The 25,899-nt window shown below is 37.8% G+C and overlaps 1 protein-coding gene across 2 annotated transcripts in view; it reads left to right on the forward strand.

The window, feature by feature from the left end:
• Positions 1–9,946: 9,946 nt before the first annotated feature.
• il34 (interleukin 34) overlaps positions 9,947–25,899 on the forward strand; it is a 28,176-nt gene continuing 12,223 nt past the window's right edge. The window contains exons 1-2 of one of the 2 annotated variants that reach the window (XM_019360775.2): positions 9,947–10,174; positions 13,796–14,051. In XM_019360775.2, the coding sequence (XP_019216320.1) occupies positions 14,015–14,051 (37 nt within the window). In that variant the 5' untranslated portion in view covers positions 9,947–10,174; positions 13,796–14,014. Of the gene's footprint in view, positions 10,175–10,640; positions 10,957–13,795; positions 14,052–25,899 lie in introns of those variants that run through there. The other variant, XM_025909170.1, reaches the window with a different exon arrangement.

Genomic DNA, 25,899 nt, shown 5'->3' on the forward strand with positions numbered 1-25,899 from the left:
AAATCAGCTTGGTAGGTGTGAATGGTTGTCGGTCTATATATGTCAGCTCAGTGACCGACTGACAGATTGGAGACCTGCCCAAGGTGTACCCTGCCTCTTGCCCTATGACAGCTGGAATAGGTTTTTGTCCCCTTTTGACCTTGAGTTTGTGCATCAGTATGAGTTGTAGGACAATATTGACTCCATTCCTTTCATGTAGGACGGTCCAATGTGTCCTCTGCTAAAATAGGTAATAAAGGATGCACAGAATCAACTTTCCTTGCTATGAAGATGCTTCCACTTTGCTCAGTTAGACCACAGTGTTAGTGTGCTGCACCCTCAGCAGCATCGCCACTTGAATTTAGCACAACTTTTGGCAACAGGTATTCCCTCCAACTGATTGTTGTTGTTTTGTTTTGTTTTTTTTAAACAAACTTATATTTATTATATTTAGATATCCTGTTAAGTATGTCAAAATCTACTCATGGGAGATACGACTCCCTGAAGCTTCTAGAAGCTGCATCTCTGTGACTCTCTATATCCTTTAACTTCTCGTCTTGCACCACCATGAGGTTGAAATTTGCAGTTTTGAGTGAAAAGACTCAACCACTCTTGGAAGGATTGTTGTGTAATGACATGATTTGATTTGTATCATCTGACATCTGTGTTTATTGCCACATGACAATATTTTGATGTCTCACCTGATACCTGCAAAAAGTAATGACAGTCCATCAGTCTCAGCTCCACTTTGCAATTAGCTCATGATAGCATGCTAACATGCTAAAATAAGAAGGTGAACATGGTGAAAAACACAACTGTTAAAACCATTATGTTAGCGCTGTCATTGTGAGCATGTTAGCATGAAGAAAGCGGCACTTAGCGTAAGTACAGCCTGGCTGTAGACTCTTGTCTTGTTTAAAAGTCCAGTGCCAACACTTTTGAAATTCTTTATTTTTTGCAATGTGTGCGCATAGCAGCTACAATCTAGCTGTGGTTAGGGAAAGACTGTGGTCATGGTGGATGAAATAAACATTCACTGCAGGTCAGTGCCAGGACAATACAACCTCCAGACCCTTACATTCCACCTTTCTAAATAAAGGACACTCTACTTCCTAGATTAGCTTGGGATGTAAATAGTGAGGTACAGAGCCGACCAGAACGCATATAATTTGTAGGCAGTATACAAAGTACTATCAAATGAATCAACAAACACAGCCCTAATCTGGATCATATGAAGATGCAAGCAACCTGGGCCCTGGGGTCAGAGAAAATGCAATTTACAGGCAGCGAGCTAAATTATGATGCTTGCTTGCCAATTTTGTCAGACAAACTACATTAGACGGGCAATCTTGATCCTACAGTTCTTGCATATATAGCATCCTTTCATCGTGCCACGGATCATCCTCTCATTCTATTATTTCTACGGCAAAACATGTCTCGTGCCTTGGAGGTCATGTTTGGCACTATTTTTTTTTTAATCGATTCAAGTGATAAAATCACACTTAAATGAGTTTAAGGCTCGCTCTCCTTGGCAAGCAAGAAAAAATCAACACAGAAGATTCCAGCTGAAACCAAAGCCTGACTGAAAGTTGACCACACAAGAGGAGGAAATATGACTGATACACATATGGCTGGAGTGACGGAAGCAGCATGAACTTTACTGTTGGTTTCCAGCCATCGTTTCACCTCTGCTGTCCCTTAGTCACATCTGTCATCACTGTCCTGAAGCTCTGCCACGCTGAAGGAAAAATTAAACCATCTTACTCTGGAAGTTTTGTAGGGTGATGTGGTCAATCAGCTCTTTCTGGGATTCGTTACCTTGTTCGAAAACACATGAAATTACAGTTAATCGATGAATCATGCTTACGTTACTGTGCGGTTGTGGTGAACATGGATGTAATTTATTTAATGAGGACAACTGGATACATCAGGGGAAAAAAGTAAAGAAAGAAAAAACAGTGATTCATTTCCTATTAAAGAGTGCTGTTGTAGCTGTCATCTTAATTGTTGTCATGGTTTTGTTCATAGTAAATAAAAAATGCTAATTCATCAGTAGCACTATACACTGAAAATTAAATAGGGGAAACAAAGAGAAAACTGCTAGAGTGATGACGGTCCTGCTGGACAGGATTGAAAACATAAACTGGAACGATAAGATTTATTTATTTGTTGCACATTTGGGAAATTCCTTCAGTACAGTATTTAAAAATTCAGATAAACATAAAAGCATGGTGCACATAGCCTAAAGAAGTTGCATTTTATGTATCTTAATAAAATAAAATACACCGTGAGACAAAATAAATGGCTTAATAAGGTTAAAAACTATTCTGAAACAAAAACACATACAATAAAGTAAAATACATAAAAATAGTAAGCACTGTAATAGCATGCAGAAAATAAAATATTTTTAAAGTCAACAAGTAAAAAACTGGCTTTAAATGGTTTAAAAAGTACAATTTAAAGTTTAAATGGCTTGTTATAACAATGCAAAGTGTAGTGGATACTTCAGTGTGTTAAGAATGTAGGGTAAAGTGCTAATGTGAAAGATCAGATGACACACTGCCAGACAGATGTGTTGTATTATGGAGGGTAATTGCATGTGGTATGAAAGATTTCCTGCATCTGTCTTTGTGGTAGCGTAGCTGAATCAGTTTGTTTAGTGAAGGTGCTTCACTTCCTGTCCAGTAAGTGATGCGAAGGGTGGTCAGGATTATTCACGATGCATAACGGTTGGATCAGTGCCCTCTTCTTCACCACAGTTTTAGACGTGTCCAGTTTGCAGCCAATCACAGAGCCAGCCTTCCTAATCAGTTTATTCAGTCTGTTGGTGTCACCAGTTCTGATGCTGCTCTCCCAGCAGACCATAGCAAAGGACAGTGTACCTGTCTCCAAAATAGAGCCTGTTCATCCGTGATCACAATTTCTTCGGTCTTATTCACATGCAGAAGATTTCTCACAGACCATCAGCCAGAATTGGCCGAGGTGCAAACTTCAGAGAGCTGAGAGATGTTTTTACCTGCAATCTCAATTGGGCCCAGACAAGTCTCTTTAGTACTGTCATCACATGTGATGTGAGTGGGTGCTTAAATTATTTGAGTTTTTTTGCGCACAAAAGCTGCCTACAAAGTCTAAGGAATAGAAACATTAAAGTTGCAGATGTCTGCATTACTTATGAAATATAGCGGCTTTTGATTCATAAAATCCCCATACTAACATAAATAAGACAAGTCAACATAGCAGCTGTCTCTACTACTAATACTGAATTAAAAAAAGAATTTAAAAGATTGATATTTGCAATATCTCGTTGGCTCTCTTTGCAATATGTAAGCAATAAATGTGGATCAGCTCTGATCTACTGATCCATTATCTTGTACTTTAAGGTTTCAGTCCTCAGTCCAGTTGCAGAGGTCGGATGTGTTTTTACTCCAGTAATTTCTACCAGCTAATCTCAGCTGGAAGACGTCACCTTTCCAAATAGCCCCAGTTCTGCTTGCTGGCTCTTTTAGGCCGTTTCTCATCTCACAGCAGAAGATCAGGATCCCCAATCCTGTTTCACTGTGCCTTTGCTTCACTTCAACAGTGAATATGACATAACAGCAAGAACGAAGATTACAGAATAACACACTGGCAGACTTCTAACCTTGTCTGCGTATTTTGGCTGCTTGAATGTAAAACATGTCTTTGATTCCTCTGAATAAGGAGAAAGGCTATGGAAACTTTAACTGCAGGCAAACCACGTTAACCACACTGTCAGTGAAGTGCAGCTTTTAATATGGATATAGTGATGCAGCGTAGAAGATCAGTTACAGCTGCAGGATATAATGGTCTGCCTCAAAACTCTTGACTGAGAGTGAACCTTTGCTGTGTGAACAAGGAAATGTACAAACATGTGCTTCACGAAGGGTCGATTTTATACTTGAAGCCCTCAGAATATGATTAACCTACTGTTAACTGCAGCTTTATTAAAACTGTATCTGAATCACATGATGAAAATTATTATTATTATTATCATTATTAAAAAAACCCAAACCTTTTTCCTCCTTGCACAACATTGCAGGTGGAACTTTAAAACTAAACAGTGTGTTCCAGTTGTGTCCCTCACAATTTAATATCCCATTATTTTTCATTGTTACTGTTGGTGCTTTTCATTCGTTATTAATTTAAACTTATTTTCTGGGCACATTCTAATATTTTCTGGAATTGTCCATAAATAGAAAGTGTAGCCTATAACACCTTAAACTCTCACCAACAGCGAATGTAAGATCAGTGCGTAGTTCAACTGTTTTAAAATGTATATTTGATTTTTATCTCAATTCAATAAAACTGACACTGCACTTTGGAACCATTGCTGTTCCTTTGTATATTTTCAGTTTCACTCTTTGGTTTATGTGGTTAGCTTCAAACCCTTCAGTGTCAATTTCTGAAGCATGAAATGTCAAATGAGAAATGAACTGCATACATTATGACCATCTGATTATTTTATATCCAACGTAGAACAGCCTGGTAGTTATCAACAACATGCAACCAAGTGTTCCACCTTGGCAACAAATCTGCAAGCAGACCTATAACTTTCAACTCAGCTAAGTGCCAACTGTGTGTCATTCCTCTATCTATACATCACACTAAAAAATTCAATATTCCTTAGCTAAAAGTTTAGACAAACACATCAGGCCCGGTTTATTTATGCCCTTTTACTAAACTTTTGTATTAAATTAATCTTAATGCCCACATCAAGTCTGAATTAAATTAACTAATAGCAATGGATATGTGGATTCTGTGCATTATACTGCTGCATGGTTATATGAGAGGCTAACCAGATGTAAAGAGGATAAATTAACATTTCAGCTTATTGCTTCATAGTCCTACCGCCACACTTAGCCATCTTTAGAAGGCATTTGGAGCTCTCTCTGTTTTTGAGCATGAAGGTGTCTGCAATTAGCTAATTACTTTGAGATAATTTTATAATTTAACCTTTTTACCTGTGAATTGCTCAGGTGACATCAGCTTTGTAACTCAGATTGCTGTATGCACATTTTTAATGCTAGGTCTCTAATACACACCAGATGTTTGAAATTTAACAAACAAAAGAAGTGCAACAAAAGACAGAATTCAGTTGCATTATTAATAATGAAAGTCCATCATTTTTCTTGTGGGATACTAATGCGCAGTGGAAACTTACATGAATTTAAAAATGTTTGTTGTTCTGTGCTTCACCACCAATGATTTTTAAAGAAATAGTTATTTTTGAAAATGCATTCTTGGAGCTTGTGCAGGAACTGCTTATCTAAGTTTATGGTGTTTATGAGTCATAAATATGCAGCGTTTGTGCAAAACATAAAACCAGAATGGGAAAAGATGATTAGCCAAACGAAAATATAAAAGCCAAACATAAAATCCATTTGCCATAAATGGTGATTAAAAATATTGTGCATGGCTTACGTTGTGCACGGAGACATTTCTTCTCTATGAGTCAAAATCCAGTAAAAAAAAACACCACTGGTTATCCTCTGTCCTCACTCCAATGCGGAGGAATGAAAATGCTGCTGGTTACACTTTTCACTGGCCCAGAATAAACAAATGACCTGGTGACCAAAGTGTTATGAGTTGGACTTCTCAGCCTTTCTCGTTATCACTGAGATGTGGAGGAGAGAGGAGGAAGAAGTGAGAGACTTCTCTGCATTGTGTCCATACCTGTAGACTCCTCACTCTGTTTTATTGGCATGGTTTAAAGTCTCACGCTCCAAGTGGGAAATATTTCATATAACATTGTATTTTACATTTGCAGACCTTAAAATTATTGTTAACCAATCTTCAGTTGAGTTGGCACTTAGGCAACAGTGAACAATAGAAATGCAGAACTCTACACAATAACAATTCCGAGTACGACCACAGACATCTTTACTGGTGGCAACCAAGCACTTCTACCAAAGCTGAGTCACAGTTTTTGGCAAAGGGGGAAGCATTTCTATGGTTATACTTTTTGATGTTTTTATTTTCTGTTTTTTTTTTTGTTTTGTTTTGTTTTTTGATGTTGCATTTGATGCTTTATTTAACAGAAAGCTGTTACGCAGCACATTCTTATGTAAAAAAAAAAAGCTCTAACAATAAGTGCTGTGCTAGCATCAAAGGAATAAGACTCTTCATCATCAAAATGTGCTCTCAGTACCACTTTCATTTATGTCAAGGTAATCTCTTCATTCACTGGGCCTGATGTGTCATCTGAATGCTCAGATCATGAGAATGCAAATCATGTGACTCATCTTGTCTTGAGGGCATTGACTCGGTGTATCGTTTAATATTTGACCTTGAATAGCTTCGGCACTTTCATCGAAGTCAGACACTTCATGTTCCTGGTATTTATTCTGGAAGACGAAGCCTTTTAGCAAAGATTGTAAATTCAGCAGTGAAGAGTCATAAAGAATTAATATTTTAATGGGCTGTTGTTACAGTCTTATAACAAATAATAAGCACCTCATTAGGTATTTATCCACTTTTGTGTGTCGATGAAACAACATCTAAGTCACAACATTACATCAAATGTGTGCCTGAACATAAATAAATAAGAAACTTACCATAATTTAGCAGGAACATATTGGAAGTGCATGTGGGAAATGAATAAATCTGGTCACCGTCCTGACTTTTCCTGAACATAAATGCTTGGATTGCTAGTGATAAAAAGGTGATTTTTACGTTTTCTACTCTTTCTCCCTTACATTTGTTTAATTTTTGACCAACACTTTCTCCTAATTTATCATTTTTAAATGCACCTTATCAATTACCAAACATGTATTTCTGTTCTCTCTCTGTGTAGTCTGTTTCCTGACTGGTCCGTAGCATTTCCAAAACAGAGGTGCTAGTCCTGAACATAACTCATTTAAACAGCACTGCAAAATCATAACTTGCTCAGAAATCTGGATTTATCTCTCAAAAGCAAATATTTAAGGTAACGTTTGAAACAGTGCCATCAGAATGACAAGTGCTCCCAGGGTGTTATATTTTGCAGGCAGCCAAAACGCTGCACAATGCACTCTCTACGTATTTTCTGATGTAAACTATGAACGTTTTGATGACAGTGATTGAAAGGATTTACATTGCACTCTCATTATTTAAGATAAGATAAGATAACCTTTATTAGTCCCACGTGTGGGAAATTTGTTTTGTTACAGCAGTGGACAGTGCAAAGTTGCATAGAAAAATTAGAGAAAAACACTGGAATAATATATCAATAAGATACTGTACACATTAGAATAGAATAAAATACTATATACAATCGAATAAAATAGAATACAAATGCTATATACAATATGAATATAATACAACGATGCCAGAAAGAGTATTGCACTTAGTGTTATTGCACATGTGTGGATGTGTGTGTTTGATCAGTTGAAGTCTTTGTTGTGGAATCTGACAGCAGTGGGGAGGAAAGACCTGCGAAATCTCTCCGTCCCACACCGTGGGTGCCGCAGCCTGCCACTGAAGGAGCTGCTCAGTGCTGTCAGAGTCTCCTGCATGGGGTGGGAGATGTTGTCCAGCAGTGATGACAGCTTAGCCACCATTCTCCTGTCACTCACCACCTCCACTGGGTCCAGAGGGCATCCTAGAACAGAGCTGGCCCTTCTGATCAGCCTGTTCAGTCTCTTCCTGTCCCCAGCAGAGATGCTGCCACCCCAGCAGACCACACCATAGAAGATGGCTGAGGCCACCACAGAGTCATAGAAAGTCTTCAGGAGTGGGCCCTTCACTCCAAAAGACCTGAGTGTCCGCAGCAGATACAGTCTGCTCTGCCCTTTCCTGTAGAGGGCATTTGAATTATGAGTTCAGTCCAGTTTATTGTTCAGATGAACACCAAGGTACCTGTAGCTGTCCACAGTCTCAACAGAACATAAGAAATCAGACCTTACTGTGAGACACTGGTTATAAGAGATGATTACAGTCTGCACTGTAAATGAAAATGAATGAATTTACAGTACTTTCTAAATGTGTGTTCTATGGTGTGAGAAATCATTTTGTTGAGTCAAACTATGTGAACCAAACAGCAAGTCTTTCGTACAGTGTGGCAACTCAAAATATTCTTAGTAACGGTTGATAATGTGTGTAAATATAGTTAACAAGTTATTGTTAACTTTTCACATAATTATATACAAAAAAACTACATAACCTTAGGAGTAAAACCTTTATAAATTATGACTTATTCTGTGCAACGTATTGCAATGGTCTGTTTTTTTTCTTGACCATTTCCATTTTTTGATGAGTGCCTAATCTTGGTTTGGTAATGGTTAGAAAACTCTGGCAAATGTGATCTCATATGACCTAATGGAAATATTACCTCAAAAACAATGTCCGTGGCTATGTCCTGCACTCCCGTGGGCTTTTCCCATCTGAGCTCAGCAGCCATTCTGGAGAGAGACATGTGGTTGTGGTGAGGATTTGGCCCTGAGTGTTTTGGTATGATCTGGCTCCCATCTAAAGTGAAATATACCACATCATGCAAGCTCAGGCAGCCGCTTTACCCTCCACAGAGTCTCAAGATAAGCAGTTATGAATATGCAGACTGTTTATTAATTAATGTGCCCTCAAAAAAGAATAGAGATAGATATGGATAATTTGAATCTTAAAGTCGAAGAAGTCTTGGAGATCTCCAGTCTTCTAATACAAGTTGGTCTTTAAAAACCTGAGCAGACATGATTTATTGTGTCACATAACCAGTCTGGTTCACCTCTGATTGCATTTCAGTGTTTGTCTTCCCAGCAGGACTTCAGTTCATAAAGGTGAGTGCACCAGACAACCTTGGAAAAGCTGAGGAACAGTTTGTGAACGGAGCTGTAAGAGCAGTGAAGAGGACAAATGAAAACATATTCACTGCAGACCAGTGGAAAATTAGCACGAGTCCAGGTATCATCTGTTTTCTCTTTTCATGTGTGAAGCCAGAGTGGGAAAGCCACCGGCAATTCCGGCTGAAACTTCCAAACTATGTTTCTCACTTAGTGTCGCTCTATGTTGCTAAGGAAGAATTAAAGGACTTGTTTGAAAGGAAGTTGACTCTTATTTAAAATACACAATTTTAAACCTATACCAATACTTGGTGATATAAAAATCTGATATGTTGGCCGATTTATTGCTTTATTTTTCTTCCAGACATACGAAACATACTTTTTATGTGTAGTTCTTTATGAACATTTTTAAGTTAATATAAGAATGCAGTTTTTGTCTCAAATCAATTTTAGGGTATGTTATTGTAGGGTCTTTAGCTTTCAATATAAAGCATCTTTAGGCCGCTGTTGTTGTGATTTTATGCTATTTAAATAAAACTGAGTTGAAGTCATCATTTACTCATGTAACCTGTTTGGATCAGCTGGTTTTTGCATTTGTTCACAGCAAATATTGCCAACAATATTTGCTGGATAAATTATGCAAAAATCAACACTCATATCGTTGTTGAAGGGTGTTTCTCTCTTGTCTTTCTTTTAAATGTTCATTAGTTGGCCGTTATGAATGCCGATAGCATTATATGTGCAAATAGCTAATATCAGCGATTTATCGGCCCTCACGATATATCAGTCTCTCTCCAGAGTAACATCAATTCACAGGTTTAGCAGCAGAATAGATCAGGCTGTGTGGAAACAAAACTGTGTAAAATCTGATAGTAAAGGCTGATTCATGTTTATGAAGGTATGAAGATTAAAGTTAATGATAGGGTGTCAAAATTGTTAAAATACAAGTAAGGTAATTTCTACAGAAATAAACCTTCTAATACAGTGATGCTATATCAGTTTCAGTAAGGAGAATAGTTTGTGTTTCTTGGATGAGGTGGCAAACCTTTAGTGTTTTTATACACAAATATGAGTCGCAATTTTTGGCTCAGTTGTCAGTTTTATATGACTAAAAATGACTCTTTTTTTCGTTTCAAGGGGAGGGTCTATGCCCGGGCGTGCTTTTATTTTGAAGGTTTGGCAGCTATTTATGTGGTGACTTGAATTGACCGAAGGAGCGGCAGCCTGTGGCGCACTTGGCGGCTCACTGAGACAGCGCAACGGGACTCCGTGGATGGACAAATTCAGTAGTGGACTTCCTTCACTGACAAGATTAAGACGGGATTCGTATTGCTCAGCTTTTCTTCTTAACAAAGGCTCACTACAACCGTCGCATTTGAACAGGATTTCTCACCCTGGGAGTGCGAGGCAAAGGGACTTTGGAGGTACGTGTGTACCTGCGTAATATTGTAGCCGACGTGGTGAGGACCAAATTGATAGCCTGGGAGTGAGGTCATTTGTGAAAAGTGAAAACGCTGATTTTCTGGCAGATTTTCATCTTTGAGGACTGAAACTTTATTTTAAGATTAAATGTAAAATTAGTTTTGATTTGCATTTAGAGTTAAATACTTAGTTGTGTGGTTGTTGTAGGGTTTTAAGGGCTATGAATGGTTATGCCAAAGAGCGCACTCACAGAGAGAATAGTGCCATTTGCGTGTTCTTGGATGCAGATTTTAATCTTTTGAGCTTTCAATTTGGGACATAAAGGTGTGATTGTTTTACTGTCTGTGAGTGTGTGTGTGTGTGTGTGTGTGTGTGAGAGAGAGAGAGAGAGAGAAAGAGAGTGTTCCTGCATGTGCTCGTGTGTGCAGCTGTGCCTTGAGCTGTCCGGCATTACTTTCGGTTTCGTTAGGTGCGGAGGGTATTTCTTGCTACAGCGGTGCTTTTTTTCTTTCTTTTCTTGTTCTTTGTCTTTAAAAAACAAAAAAAGAAAAGAGAATCTTACATGAGAGTGGGACAGTATGGGCGTATTGACAAGCCTGAGTTATACAATCAGTGGCGACATCTCAAAACCCTTGCAGCAGTTGTCACAGCCTAGATTGTGAAGGATAGAGGAGCCTTATCGATCTCAGAGAGGTGCTTGGGCCCTCACAGCACAAGTAGCCTGCAGCTAAACTGCACAAATAACTGCGTCAGATACATTTCAACACTGCAACAAACAGGAGAGGTGTGTGAGTAAAAGGTGACTTATCTTTTGTGCCATGCACTGACTATTTTTCCAGCGGTTGGTTAAGTAATTTGTTGATATTTGAAGCAACGGATGGGCTCAATGCCACAATCCTCTAAATGCTGGTGACATATTTTACCACCAGGGAAGTCACTGAGGTGTGATGTGAGACTGAGGAATGCTGCAATGGATGTAACAAAGGTTTTATCATCAGGTTGTGAAAGATAAGGATGAGGAGGAAGGTGAGAGGAAAAGGTTATAAAAAGACACTCAAACTATGCATAATTCCCGCAAATATAGTTACCCGTGAAATTCTTTTAATGCCTTTCTCAGGCCTGAAGTAGACACGCTAAAGTATGCTGAGAAAATGTATTAGTGATTTTACAGATTAGAAGCTCTGTGTTTAGCCACAGAAAAAAGATATTAGATAGAGCCTTACCAAACTTGGCCTGAAATGTTTCTAATATTCTGATATTTTTTTCCTGTCTACGAAAGCGGCAAAGCAGCAATGGGAGGCAGGTGGGACTTAAATCTGAGTCACTACATTGGAGCTGTAAGGCATACGGGGACTTGCTCAACCGGTGTGTCAAACTGGCATCTTGCACCACCCCTGTTATTTATATACTGAATTTAATTTAATATATCAGACATGCACACGCAGGAGTTCTTGAAAAACCTTGTCTTTCATTGGAACAGCTAATGAGAAGATTGGTCTTCAGTGATGATGGCTGTTTGCAGTTTGTGCTGATTTTCCGAGTATTTCTGAGCATGGATGCTGGTGCCGCTTTATGAGTGGTCTGAAATGAAGTTCACCTCTGTCCAAGTGCAGTATGCAGCAAATGTGTGTACAAAGTACCGTAAGAAATCGAAAGTGTATTTTTTGTAAATGCGTAAGTGTGTAAACTTTAGCTTGAGTTTGGTTGACAGTATGTTCGGTCTTATAAGCACCCGAATGTTTCTGAAAATTATTACTTTAAAGCTCACCAAAGGGCAAACAAAAATTATACAGCACACTTTTCTGTTTGAAGAAAATTGAACAAATTTTTCATTATTTTCACAGAGAGGCTTATAATGAGCATCTGGACCTGGAATGATGGCTGTAATTTGGTTTTTGCAAGAGAGTCTCTGGTATAGCGTGAGCTTTTATCTGCTTTGAAATAAACTCCACTTAGCATATAATTTCCCTCCATCATCTTATCAGAACAAATGGCCTTAGAGTTCTCATTGAGATACCGTGCTCTCTGGAAATTGAATGTTTGGTGTTTAACGGCCCTTTCTGTTTGCTTGATGGCAAATTGATGGCAGCTGCTTCTGTCACTTGATACATTTTGGCCGAGGCCTGTTGACCACATGAGTCCAAAAGTCAAGAAGATTTGAAATAGTTTCTACTGACTTTTCTCTGTGTTGTTTGATGTGTCACACTGTAATAATACTCCACCACTTGGAATCTTTGCCAACACAGCAGGATTTGCTTTGACAGTTTAATTTATTTATTTTTGAACTAATAGATTTTGCCTGTGTGTTTGAAAATTTGTTTATGCAAAGGACTGAAATAGAAATGTAAATTTACAGTCATAACTTTATATATATACACAGCTTTGACATACATTTGGGAATCACCATGTTAAGCAATATCTACCCAGACATTACATTTGGTTCCATTTTCACCAACTTGACTAAGTACCACAAACACAGAGCAGCTGGCCGTGTGGGTTAGTCATCCTTGCCACACAGGGCTCTAGTTTTGTAACCTCTACAAGAAGCTTAACTTTCACATTGTGAGATGATCGGGGGTGACGCAGCACAAAAACACTACTTTCGGACTTCATTGTGTTGGACTCTTTTAAAGCACATAAACCCAGTGCAAGCATTTGGCTAAATAGCCATGCTAGGAAAGCTTTACAACTGGCAGTGAAAGTCACTTGGTGAGGTCCAGGACTTTGATCTAGACTAAAATATCTCAATATCTTTTGAATGGAGTGCCATGAGATGCTATGAAACAACTTCCCGGTTATGTTGGTCAGATCTTTCATTTGCCCTGGAACACATCCCAGTATTTAATATATAGCTTTGAACAAAGTAAAAGTTTTGGGCACTCTTGGTTACTTTTAAAGTTCAACCTGTCATTGCTCTAAAAAAGCTTTCCCTGCACAGACACTTCATGCTTTTCATGATTCTTCCTGGAAGTAAAATACTGGACTGAGGTTGGGACCTCTGACTGAACTGCTTTGATCGGCTTGTCTGGGATCATTGTCTTGTGGGAAAACAGATCTACTCAGTGTCAGTTTTCTTGTAGGTTCAGAGCTCTTGTGTGCAGTGTTACAGTGTGATTAATTGGCTGATTATAGAGATTTCTTTTTAACATTTTCGCCTCGTTGCTCCTTAAAAACAATTGTTACTACTGCTGTTTGCACTGTCTCTTTATCATAAACTTGTTTAGCTAGTTGGATATTGTGTGCAGCCTTTGCTAAGCTAAGTAAATATTAGATATTAGGTCATGTGTATGTGTACTGTTTGTTTAGAGCAGCAGCTAATTTTCTTGTTACACTAGCTGTCAGTTGTCACCAAGCTAAGCCAAGCAGCAGCTGTTGAACTTGCTTTCTGGTTATACGAGGGGTGTGTGAAGTAAAAAGGGAAATCAGGAAATAAAATGTGACATTGTGGAATAAAAGAGCAACATTATGAATGAAACATAAAGATAACTGAAGTTGCGTGTAAGACCCGAAGCCATTCCTACAAACCTTTTTATGACTACAGATAAACATGTGAAAACATTTAGTAATTTTTGGTTTTAAATCTTAATTTCTAATGCTCGACTGCTTTTTGTTTCCTGTTTCAGATTGTCAACAGCAAACGCAGCAGCCATTTAAAGGATCTGGATGATCAACAGTGCAATGAGGACCTAAAGTTGGGAGTGAGTCCCACTGAAGGCACAAGAGTTTCAGACCACAGTGTTACTGCAGTGTGCGTGTGGCCCATCCTGTCTGTGTATTTTTACATACTCACTGTGCTGAGTTCAAAGCCCTGTGGAGTGAGGAGAGGACTTAAACCAAAGAGTATGGTTCAGCTGTCCACTGCAGTCTGCCTGCTGGGAGGTAAGAGGCATGTGCAAGTGTGTGTGTTGAGCTTGTTTTTGTGTGTTTTCCTGAGTCAAAAAAGGAGTTGTTCCTGTTCAAAGTTTGCAGACAGCTGGAGGGGCTTTCTGTGCAGATATGCGATGACGGTATGAGACACAGTGAAACTAGAAGGGAAAATGACCATGGCCTCACTGTTTTTGTACTTTGCTCGTATCCTACTGTTGTGTGTTTTTCTTTCACTCCCTCTAGGTCTGACTCACTTATTTTCATAGACGATGATTGGTCAGAGTTTTGTGGGATGATGACGTCTTTTGATCAAATAATATTAGTAAGAGTAGGTTTATCACAGTTACTAAGGTAAAGAATTGCATTTTTTTTTAGCAGAGTGAATCCCTGCAGACACCTGCAGGTAGAAGAAAGGATGCCTTTCTTCATTTTAGGCCTTCATACTGTGTTAAAGCACGGTGTTGTGTGCGTGCTTTGTCTGACGTGTGGGAACTTGATTAAGGTTTGTTTGTTGGCATTTGTTGCAAAAGAACCACGAAACTTAGAACTAGAGCTGGGCGATAAAACGATAACGATATGTATTGCGAAATAACTTTTTCTCGATAGAAAAATTTAACTATTGCGATAGGCCTCATCTCTCTTGTCCTCTTAAAAAAACAAAAAGAACAGCCAATCCAAATTAAGTAGCTCAGAGCCGAACCAATCACAGCCGCAGCGTCACGTCACGTGACTTGTTACGTACAGCACAAGTGCCAAGGCGCACATGTGTATTGGTTTTTGCAGCCGTGCAGCCCGGGTAATGAAGGAAATGAGTTTGCCGACTAGAGAAAAATCAACCGAGAGCGTGAGTGAAGGTTACCAAGAAAAAACAGATGATGGTTCCAATGCCGGAGAGCTTGTCGAACGGAAGGGCCACAGAAGTTCCGTAGTGTGAAGGTATTTCGGCTGTTTCAAGTCTGACAAAAAACAGAGTAGCTCGCACTGTAAATTGTGCCGAAAGCAAGTCTGGAAATACAATAAAGCGGTGCATGCTCAATCTCTGACTGAAAGCGCTAATTCGTCATTCGGCTTTTGTCAGACTAAAGTCACTGTTAAAACTGTTTGAAAAGCTAAGCTATACAACAAGGAGAGATTGAGAATTTCCTTTTAGTTCTCAGTTTATTTGATATTGACAAAAGTTAGTCAATTTTGTCTGTTCTTCTGTAAAACGACCTAAGATTTATTTTTAGAATTAATATTTTGTTTCTAAGTGGAATTGACAATTTAGTAGTCTGTTTTGTTTGTGCTATTTTGAAACTTAAACGCTTTAGCGGCTGCCTTTTGTGTAGTTTGCAATATTTGCCTTTATTTATCTGAAACTGAAGTCTCATGTTCCTTAAGTACATCTACCCTGTTGAACTTATTATGGGAAATAAATATTTTAATTAAAACAAGCTGCTAATTATTTCACATTTTACTTGTGAGCAACAGCACATTTAAATCTTACAAATATAGTTATTCGGCTTATATCGTGATATATATCGTTATCGCCTGAAATGAAAAAAACATATCGTGATATGAAAAAATCTTATATCGCCCAGCTCTACTTAGAACAGTGTGTTTCTATAACATATCGTTCCACTCGGTGATTGCAGGAAGTAGTGGCACACTAGCAAGGCAGTGACCAGTTCCACATTTGAAATACAAGTTTGCATTTAATCGCCGATGCCCTCATAGATTTGCATTTATTTGACATGATGTCACAGGATTTGGCTGGGGGATTGTAAGGTTGCTCTCTGCCCAGTGGCCAAATAGTCTCATCTGCTTTCGTGGCACATTTCCAGACACATTTCGTGCCCAGACATCATGATGTATGAGATAATGTTTAGATTGGGATGCCTGAAGAATTTGTATCTGGATTTTTTTCTATTTCCTGATGCAAATATTTTGATTGACTGTAAAATACACTCGGTATACATGTAAAGCATCATTTGCTAGCTGTAAAGGTGAGCTGATGCATACAGTGTAAACCTAAATAGAGTTGCAAATAGCCATTGTTGATTATTGCGTGTCTTGCATAAGGTTATAATGCTATTAAAACCTACTTACCTTTTCATGTCTGTTTTTTCCCATGTTATGGGTTAAAAAACTGCAACATCAATTTTAAATACTATTTGTCAGTTTCTTTTTGTGAACAATAACCAAAAAGGTCTTCGGGGTCACAGCCCTTATGTCACACTTGTCTATCTGTGATTAATGCTAACGTCAAATACCCACTGCATTCCTTGCAATCAAAGCCCAATCCTGGTTGCATCATGGGTGGGCCACGTGTCTGGAGTCATTAACTCACAAATACTATTTCTCTACCAGAAATGCTTATGAAAATAACCTATTGGTCATCCTGATTTTACCATCCTGATTTTGAGGAGATTGGCTGTATTGTATCAGGTTAATAAGACCTGTAAATAGTCAGACATTCAATTTGTTTTTGTTTGTCTGAGAATGAATACTCCTGAGACAGCCGAGGAGATTAACTGAGATGGCAAATGACCCCAGGCTAACCTGACACCTGACCTGACTTTTTTGGGAGAACTGCTTAAATTACGAACTCTGCTTGAGAGTCACATGTAGACACTCACACTTATGTATACTTGTGAAGAACTTACAGAGGAAGTGTGAAAATCGTGAAACTTTTCTAAGATTTACTTTGCAGATGTTCCTTGAAATCCTTTGTAAAGTGCTCATGTGGGTTCGCTGCAAACCAAAAAAAGCATTGCGTCTCTGGAAAATAGAGCATTGCCTGAGAATGCACGTGTCAGAACCACAATTGTTACCACTTTGGTCATTTGGTAATCAACAAAAGCAAACTGCATACTTTGAGAAGGTGTGCAGAAAACATTAGAATATGCCCAAAGTCAAAATTTTATAAAAGACCCAGTAAATATGTTTCAATTGCATGAAAATTAATGCAGAAAAGTGGTAAATTGGTACATATGTATCTATAAATGGATTCTGTTGATCATACTAGAAATTAGGAAACATATAAGGATGAATTCTCAAATTTAAAGGACCATGCAAGTAGGTTTACTCGTTTTTATCAGCGGTTAAAAAGTAGAGCAGTCATAAATCAAAAGAATACATTTACCTTAAATATAAATATGTATGTATGTGTCCATATCTAGATAGAAATACATAACAGAACATCCTTCCTGGCACACAAAAAAAAACAACAGCAAAGAAAAAAGATGGGTGAATTCATCCAGTTTTAGATTATGCTTCATCAGCATTTTTAAGCAATACACTGACTAGCTAAATGCATGTCAAGCTCTTCTTTTAGAATACCATTCTCTTCAGTTTCCTTGCACCCTGGGGCCCATGTCCACCACCTGCAGGCATTTTACAACCACAAGTGATATATGTTCAGCTTTCATCTGCCCTGCCAACCTTGTAATTGATATGTAGTCCTTATAATAAATGGGTTTTAGATGCATTACAGCAACTAGAAAAAAAAATGCAGACGAATTCTAACTCCATCTCAGGTGATGGATTTACTACAATTTATCGCCAAAGCAGTCGGACATCTGTCTCCTATTGGCTTTGTATGTCCCTGTAGTAATATCAGAACACGGTGTTGTGTGCAGGGAACCTTTACATGTTTCCTGACCACAGTAAAATACTCCAGGTACCTTATTGTAATGTAATTTTATTTAACAAAATGGAATAAATTATTCAAATAGCTGTCACTAAGTTTCAGGTTTGCTATGATTTTGTACTTGGTCAAAATGAAAAGACACTGATGTCTGCCTGGATGCTGAGTGTACTTTTTAAACCTACATGTTTAGCTGCAGTTAAAAATTGTTAGTACAAAATTTAAGTAGTAACACTTCAAGCTTCGTGTTGTGTAAAAGCAGTTAAACGGAGGAGTTGCAATAGAGAGAAATGGGGAACTGTCAAGACTTCATTATTAAAGCATAAACATCATCAAATGTTTGACAACGGCTAAAAGGAAAAGATTCTTCAAGGCTAAGCTGCTGAAGATATCACTTATTGTAGTTGTAATTAACTGACTATTAGAAATTATGAGAATTGATAGCTAGTTAAACCAGTTTTATGTATTTTTACAGTGCCAGCATATACAGTCTGTGCTTCAACCTCTTCTAGTGCAAACACCCGAATGTTGCAAGAGGGACAGATGACATCTGGTAAAATCTGTGTGGTTTCTCAGTGTTTTGATGTAGAAAATGAAAACATGGTTGTATATAGACTGTGTGCAACCCTAGCCATGCTCTGAATGTTTGCTTACTGACATCCTAGTTAATTATTGTTAATTTAAATTCCTTTAGTGGCAGGAACACTTATGTTCATCCTAGACTGTAGCTGAAGACTTGCTGTCACAGCACACATCAGAGGGTAGTGTGTTATCCTTTTCAGCCACAACTTTGCTGAGGTAAACAGTGCACACACCTTTCCCATTGCTTGACTAAACCCCATAATGCTTCCAAATAGTGACAGAAACATTTTCCTTTCTTTACAAATTATTCAAAACCAACCAACAAACAAAAAAGACTGTGGGCAGTTTATAATTGAAACCATAAGAGATGGACCCCTAGTGTCATGCATTACGATATCTGTCCCCATTACAGCATCGTGTTATCAGGTTAATAGGAGGAGGAGTGTTTGTATTTTTGATTGAAAATGAAAGTCATACCTTTAGATTTTTTAAATCTCCTGGCTTATTTTAAGCCCCCAGGTTACCAGTAGGTACCTGGTACCTGCTGGTAAACTGGCCCAGAATCCCTGACCTAGAATCTTCTTACTGTGAGGCAGCCTGCACTGTCATTAATTAAAATGCTTGTTTATAGGATTTTGGAAGAAACCTGGGGTCACCGAGCCCCTGGAATGTGGGGATTTTGGTGCAGAGAGCTGGTTCATTAAAAGAACTCTGAAAAAAATATATATTATTGTTATATAAAAACATGTCTCCACGATCTTGACAACATGGAAAAAAGCCAGTTTTGATTGAATGGACCAGACTCTGACTGTTAAACTAGTATAAGGGTTAGCTGTTAACCTTCTAGTGTGCAATCTAATTGCATACCATTATTAAGGAGCATTCACATTTTAAACTTGGAAAGACCTCAAGCAAATACTCAAGGGTTCCTTGGCCATGACTGTGGGAAGCTTGAAGGTGATTGTAGCCTAACAGTTCTCATGCTCAGGAATGCTTTATACTTGGTAATATACAAGGCACTCTGTCAGAGGAGTCAGGACTTTTTGGCTTATGTATGTAAACGTCCAGTCATAGATATAGTATGTTTTAAATTTAGGTTTTGGCTCATCCAAACAGAATGCATGGAAGTATAAGAGTTTAAAAACATAGCATAGCATAGCATAGCATAGCTTAGCTTAGTATGGCATGGCATAGCTTAGCATAGCATTGTTTTATTTTTCCACTTAAAAGTCCCTGAGATTTATTAAAACTCTTTTGAAGGATTGCAAAGTTACACTTTGGTAGGTTAGGCAGTGCAGATGTTTGTTTCACATGATATGAAGTTACGAGCATTTTAAAACATTTCATTAATAACAAAAACTCATGAGTACATCACAGTAACACTTAACTGAATATAAAACTTTGGTGTACATTTTGTTATTAAAATAGATCAAACTAAGCCACAATTGTCACATAGATGAATAGATGTAAGAGTGAGAGTCTAACTGTAGTAAAGTTGGGATTATACATATCCGCAGACTTGGACAGGACGCCTTTAAACACCGACAAGAAGTCATTCCTATTAAGCTGGGTGAGAACTGTGTCACTGACAACAGAGGTGATTGTCTCAAAGTTTACAACTTTGTGAAACGCACCACAGCTTGATCCAGAGGTATCCCAGGAGATTACAGAAGCATATATTGTGTTTTTTTTCTCTCTCTCTCTTTTTTTTAAACAGAAATCAGGTCAAGCTTTACAGAGTAGATAAGGACAGCTGGAAGTCAGACAAAAGAACGCAACTGAGAATCTGATTAATTTAAAGAACTCGTGCAAACTAAGCAATCTGCTTAGTATTTGTGTGGGCATGATGTCACAGACTTGCGTGTGAGGTATTCTCAGGGTCATCAAGATTTGAGGGTTGAAAAGAAGATTTTGTTATATCTTGGTGAAGTTAAAGGCTACAGCTTGTGGTGGTGAACAGGCCTACGTGGAGATTGGAGGTCTGATTGAGGCTTACGAGACGGAGAAATGCCAAGATGTCCAGGAAAGTTGACGGAAGAGAAGATGGGTTGTTTTTCTGATTTACTAAGGTCTATAGACTTTAAATTAATCGTTGGACTTTTACGTGCATAAGTACACAAATGAAGTGCCAAAAAGTTGAGTAGTCAGGGTAGAAATGCTGCAGAGCTTGATCTGTCAGGTGTGCAGGCTCCTTGCAGAGCTGGTGATGATTGAGTGTCAAGAACAGTGAAAGCTGGGGGCCATGAGAAACAAGGAAGTAGGAAAAAAACACATACATGCCTCAGTAATGGGGTAGAAGGATACACGCAATATCACAAAGACAACTGTTGCTTGCTGTTTAACTCAAAGACACTGTAGGTGTGACCCACACATAAACAGACAGCACCTTTCTCAGAAATGAATAGATAACAATAACCAACAAAACCAACAATATTGACAGTCTATATTTTATAGTCTATTTTTTTTGTAGTCCAAAAAAGGTGAAGCTGAAGCTTCAACCTGTAATGGCTCAAACAACTTCCATTAAAAAATGAAAGCAAAAACATCAAGATGAAAAAAGAAAAAGTATTTTTTACAATAAAGACTTTTTATATTTAAAGATTATACTAACCTGGAGAAGATTTGGTAAATGTTTTCAGTACTTCACTTTAGCGTGCTTGGTAATAATTGATTTTGCTTTGTTCATTACATTTGATTAGGCAATTTGCAATCTACCAACTCGTATAACTAAAGAGCCTTTAACAAAGAGTGGAGTTGTTGTTTGTCTATAAGTAGTTCTTTATCTTAAACGCTGACTCATTAAAGTTCTAATAATAAACTGCTGTATCGCTTAAAGTAGGAAGTTCCTGGGTTCAGCTCAGGCCTTTTGCTTTTGAAACCTCTCATTGTGTGTTCACAGATGTTTCTTCCCGCAATTCAAAGACATGCAAACTTACAAACTCTAACCTGCCTTTGAATATCAGTGTGAATGTTTGTCCTTGTGTTTTATCGCTGTGATGTCCAGGGGGATGGTCCAGCTTATTTCCTCTTCCTTCAGAATTTCTTTGATGGGGTCCAGCTGTGCAGCAACTGAATAGGATAAGTGGGAGTAGAAGTGGATGATTGAGAAATTACGTTTGGGAACACACTGTGTCAACCATAGACATTTGCCTTCTTGATGCTTTTCCAAAATCGTGGTACTTTTCCAAGATCAGGGAAATCAGGTGATATGAGCTTTCTTATTGGAACTAACACTGGGAGCCACAGTATTCCAGTTTCAGTTCTTATCTTATCTACACTGTAGCTTACTCATTTTAGGGGCATTATGGTACTTTCCGTGCAGCTGAACCCATGTAAGGCTCAATTTTGTCGATAAACTGGGAGACTTGTGTTCATTGTGTTCTAAAGTGGTGACTTCACTAATTGGCCCAAATTAGAATGGCATCAACGGGAAAAGCAATGACGTAAGTGATGACAGTTTTAGTCTGATAACCTGTCTCAGTTTGGATATTTCCATTATTACACTTCATTTTAGTGCATGGATTTCAGTGGGATATTGTCATCTCTCAAGCTGGTAACTGCAAACTTATTGGTAAATTCTGATTTCAGCAAAGTCAAATAAAAAGGCCCCAAATAGAGCGTAGAACTGCCTTAAGGGGGCGTTTTGAGGCGCTGGGGTTCAGTCTAATTTATTGGTAATTTAATGGTGGGCTAACAATGGTGGGTTTGAATTTCATCACCTAGAAGTGCAGCACTCATTTATGTATTCTTGCTCATTGAAATGATAGTTTGTGCTGTTTTTTTCCCTGTTGGTGTGGTTTTGAAAATAAACGAGCATTTAAAACATTAAAAATTGCTTTATTGTAAAAAGCTATTATTGTAACAGTTAGTAAGTCTTGTTAAGGCTTTTACATTGAATGCACTGCCTGTTGTCACCTATGCTTGCAGTCAGATATCATTTACTACACTATCATTAAGAGACTATGAACAGTTCCATAAAAATGGTCTGTGTTCAACTCGAATGTACTTAAACATTCGAGTAGAAAGTGATAATTGGTAGAAGTGGAGCATAAACTTTGTTAAATTTACAGTAATTTACTGTAACAGAACAAACAAGGAGGAATTGACTTTAAGTTGTCTTAAAAATTATAATAGTCCATAATAACTTCTTTTTTTAGACCATAAGTACATAAGCACAAGCATTAGTTTTGCATACAAACCTGATGTTCTGTGATGGATGACACATGTGGAGAATATTGTGATCCAAGGAGCAAAGTAATAAAGTGTCTCTAAACAGCAAAAGGTACTTCAGGCATTAGTCTGGTAATGCTTTAATAGTGTTTGCAGTGAATGGAGTTCATTTAGGGGACCACTCACATTACACAACCTGCTGGGTTTCTGCTGTCTGCTACTGTAAGGCAAACCTGTTTTGATCAATAGCTGTGTATTCATTTTGGATTCAGAGCCAACAGAGTGAAACTAAATCTTAAAATCAGCAGGGTACTACACTAGCCAAAAATGAAACAGTAGAAATTAATCCAATGAGTTTCACACACACAGGCAGAACACAAGCATTCCCTTGTGAATAGCACCAACATGTGTTGACATGTAGGTTCAGATACAGGAGCACATTTTATGAACCATGTACACCCTCTTCTAAGTCATTTAGAAGGAAAGCGCAAGGACAATGATGACGTACTCAACAACTGTCTGACTAGAGTTTAAAGGATGCAGGTGTGATTATTCAAGCCAAAGGAATTCTGTAGTATGTGGCTTTTACATGCCTCATTTCTTTTCCTGAGCATTGTACCTTGAAAGGATTTGAGACTGAGAGAAGATTCTGGAACTGGCACATGCACAAACGCATGCACATGCAGTGGAGTCAAGCATCCATATGGTTCTTTTCATAGAATATGTCAGATTTTGAGAACTTCATTTTAATCTCTGACAGTAGAGAAAGTCACCTTTTTTTTTCCCTTGCAGAATAACCCGAGTAGAGGTTCACACAAAACGTGCTAAGACAAACTAGATAAATCATTTCCTAAGAGACCTTGGGACCTTTCCTTTATGATCACCAGAAGGTGTAAGTTTTCATTTACCCGGGGGGCTTTTTTAACAGCTATCAGATGGATAAAAAATTAAAAAAAGATTTGTTTTGAAGCTGTACAAGAGAACAAGCTGGAAGATCACATGGAAAGAATAACCTTACTGACTAAAATAAGTTTTAGTCTAGTAAAACCAAGATTTAAGGAGTGCCTTCAAGTGCTGTTTTTTCAAATAGTTTTACAGTAAAGTTGCATTTGCCTTTCTGTGAAACCTTTTAGGACTGGATTATCCCCTAAGCTATAGAAAATCATTGAAGGTTTACATGTTTAAAACAACAATGCATCATCCCCACAAAGCAAGTACCTTGACTGTAGTGTCTCACTTAAATCCTCCATTATATGTCTGTATTCATCCTATTACAGTAACCTGTTACTTTGTAATTTGTTAAACCAACACTGTCCTTTTGTACATATTTAACAAGAGGTATGCTAATTTGTATTTGTCTTTACCCTGTGACCAAGAACATACTGTACAGACTTAAAACAGGCTGCCTCTTTGCAGTGGGGCCACGCTCACCATGTTATTAAGACTAATCATCTTGTCTGTTCCTTGCTGTTGGCTGCCCTGTGAACTTTCTTAAATCGTGGCTAAAATGCGACCCTGTGCTGAGAGTTAAGTTGTTTGCCTTTCTCATGAAAGTGGCTTTCTAAACAGGTGACCCAACCGGTCACGCTGAGACTATAAATGAAGATGGATGTATAAAAACAGCTGTGTTCATTAAAGGCTTTGAATATATGACGTGACTGTAGACTCTTATGACAGTGTCGCCATTCAGGTATGTTGCGTATATTCATCAGTGTATCAGATCATGTGATTTTAGAGTTATAAAGTATTACTCAACCAAGTGACATGACAGAGTACACTTTGCTCCACAACTAATTGGAGCTTTTACAGCTGTCATATCGGTATTATGACATCCAAACATCTACTGTCTTAGAAGTCCTACTAGTTTAAAACCACTAAGGCCAAAGTTGATTTTGATTCATGTAAAAAAAAAAAAAAAAGACAAACAAGTATGTTAATTTTTTATGAATAATAAAACATATATTTATTGTTCTTCTTCTTCGCAAACAACATATTCATTACATAAGACAAAGTAATACGTTACGAGCACTATTAGCATCACTGTATGATTAACACGTGTTTAGAGATATCCATGACAACACATTGCAGCGACCCCCAAAGAGCCACTGCACTAAAAATGTTTAGCACAATTTATTTACAGACAACAGCGTACACATATATGTAATGTAGACGTAATTTTGTCATGCTTTTTGACATTAGCCACTACACATAAGACATATAACTCGCAAGTACCTGAGTTTCATAAAAGTAATTTTAAAAATATGTGTAGATGTTGATATTTCTGGTACCCTATGCAGTTTATATTTAATTAAACTAGGAGCAGTTAAGCAACAGAAATACATATGCCATGGTCATTGTAGTAAGAAGGTAATTATTATACCCTACACAGTATTAGTTAGTTTGTTTCATTATTATTATTATTATTGTTATTATTATTATTATTATTATTGTTGTTATTATATTTGTGTTATTATTATTATGATGATGATTATTATTATTGTTATTATATTTGTGTTAGTATTATTATTAGTAGTAGTAGTATTGTTGTTGTTGTTGTTGTTGTTGTCAGGACATGGACAAAAACAATAATCTCATAAATGAAAGGATACCTTATACCAGGTTTTGCTACCAGCCTAATTCCCATCTGCTCAGACCCTTTCTCAGGCACACACAGTTGTCATTGATGAGGATCCCTAACTCCAACCATAACCAAAACTCTAACTATAGACAATCAGTACATATGACGTTTTGTTTGTGTTATTTTCCTAAGTTAGAAAACAAAGAATGAAATAACCAGATTATCCCATCAAATGATGAAAATATAATAAATCTGGGTGATAAAAGGTAGGAAAAAATCTAGACCTCGTTAATGCTGAATGTGCAGTTATTTATATTAATCCATTCTTTTGCATGATGTGAAAAGAAATGGGCTTAAATGAAAAGGGTGGCTGGCCTTGACGCTATTCTCATCTGTTTTGAGCAGAGTTGTGCAGATTGGTTTAATGGTGCATGTGCATCAGTGTGAACTGTTTTAAAAACGAACATCTGAGTACTAGTTTAGATCCTGAAAATGTAACATCTTTGGTGTTGTCTAAGATATCACAGTGGTGATAGCATTGTGGTTTCCAGTCCAATACCACATGAGCCTATTAAGTAAGCTCTTTGTTTTAACTTGAGACCAGCAGGCGACACATATGTTGACAGAACGAAGTATCACATGTATGAAAACACATGCCTGATACTTTGTCACAGAGTGAGTTTCTAATAATTCTGAAAATAGCTACATGTATACAGCATCTCAGTGTGTTACTTATCTTCTTGATGTGCTCTCTAAGATATTTAACTTCCTCTGTTAAAATTTAAATGTTAACTGATCATGTAAAAGAGTCACACTGTGAGCAGGGAAACATACGCACATGCACAAAAATATTGCACATGCAGTCCTCTTCTGATCTATATTAGCCTCGCTTTAAATTTGAC

Source organism: Oreochromis niloticus, linkage group LG7 (assembly GCF_001858045.2).
Source record: "Oreochromis niloticus isolate F11D_XX linkage group LG7, O_niloticus_UMD_NMBU, whole genome shotgun sequence".
In the NCBI taxonomy this organism is placed as follows: domain Eukaryota; kingdom Metazoa; phylum Chordata; class Actinopteri; order Cichliformes; family Cichlidae; genus Oreochromis; species Oreochromis niloticus.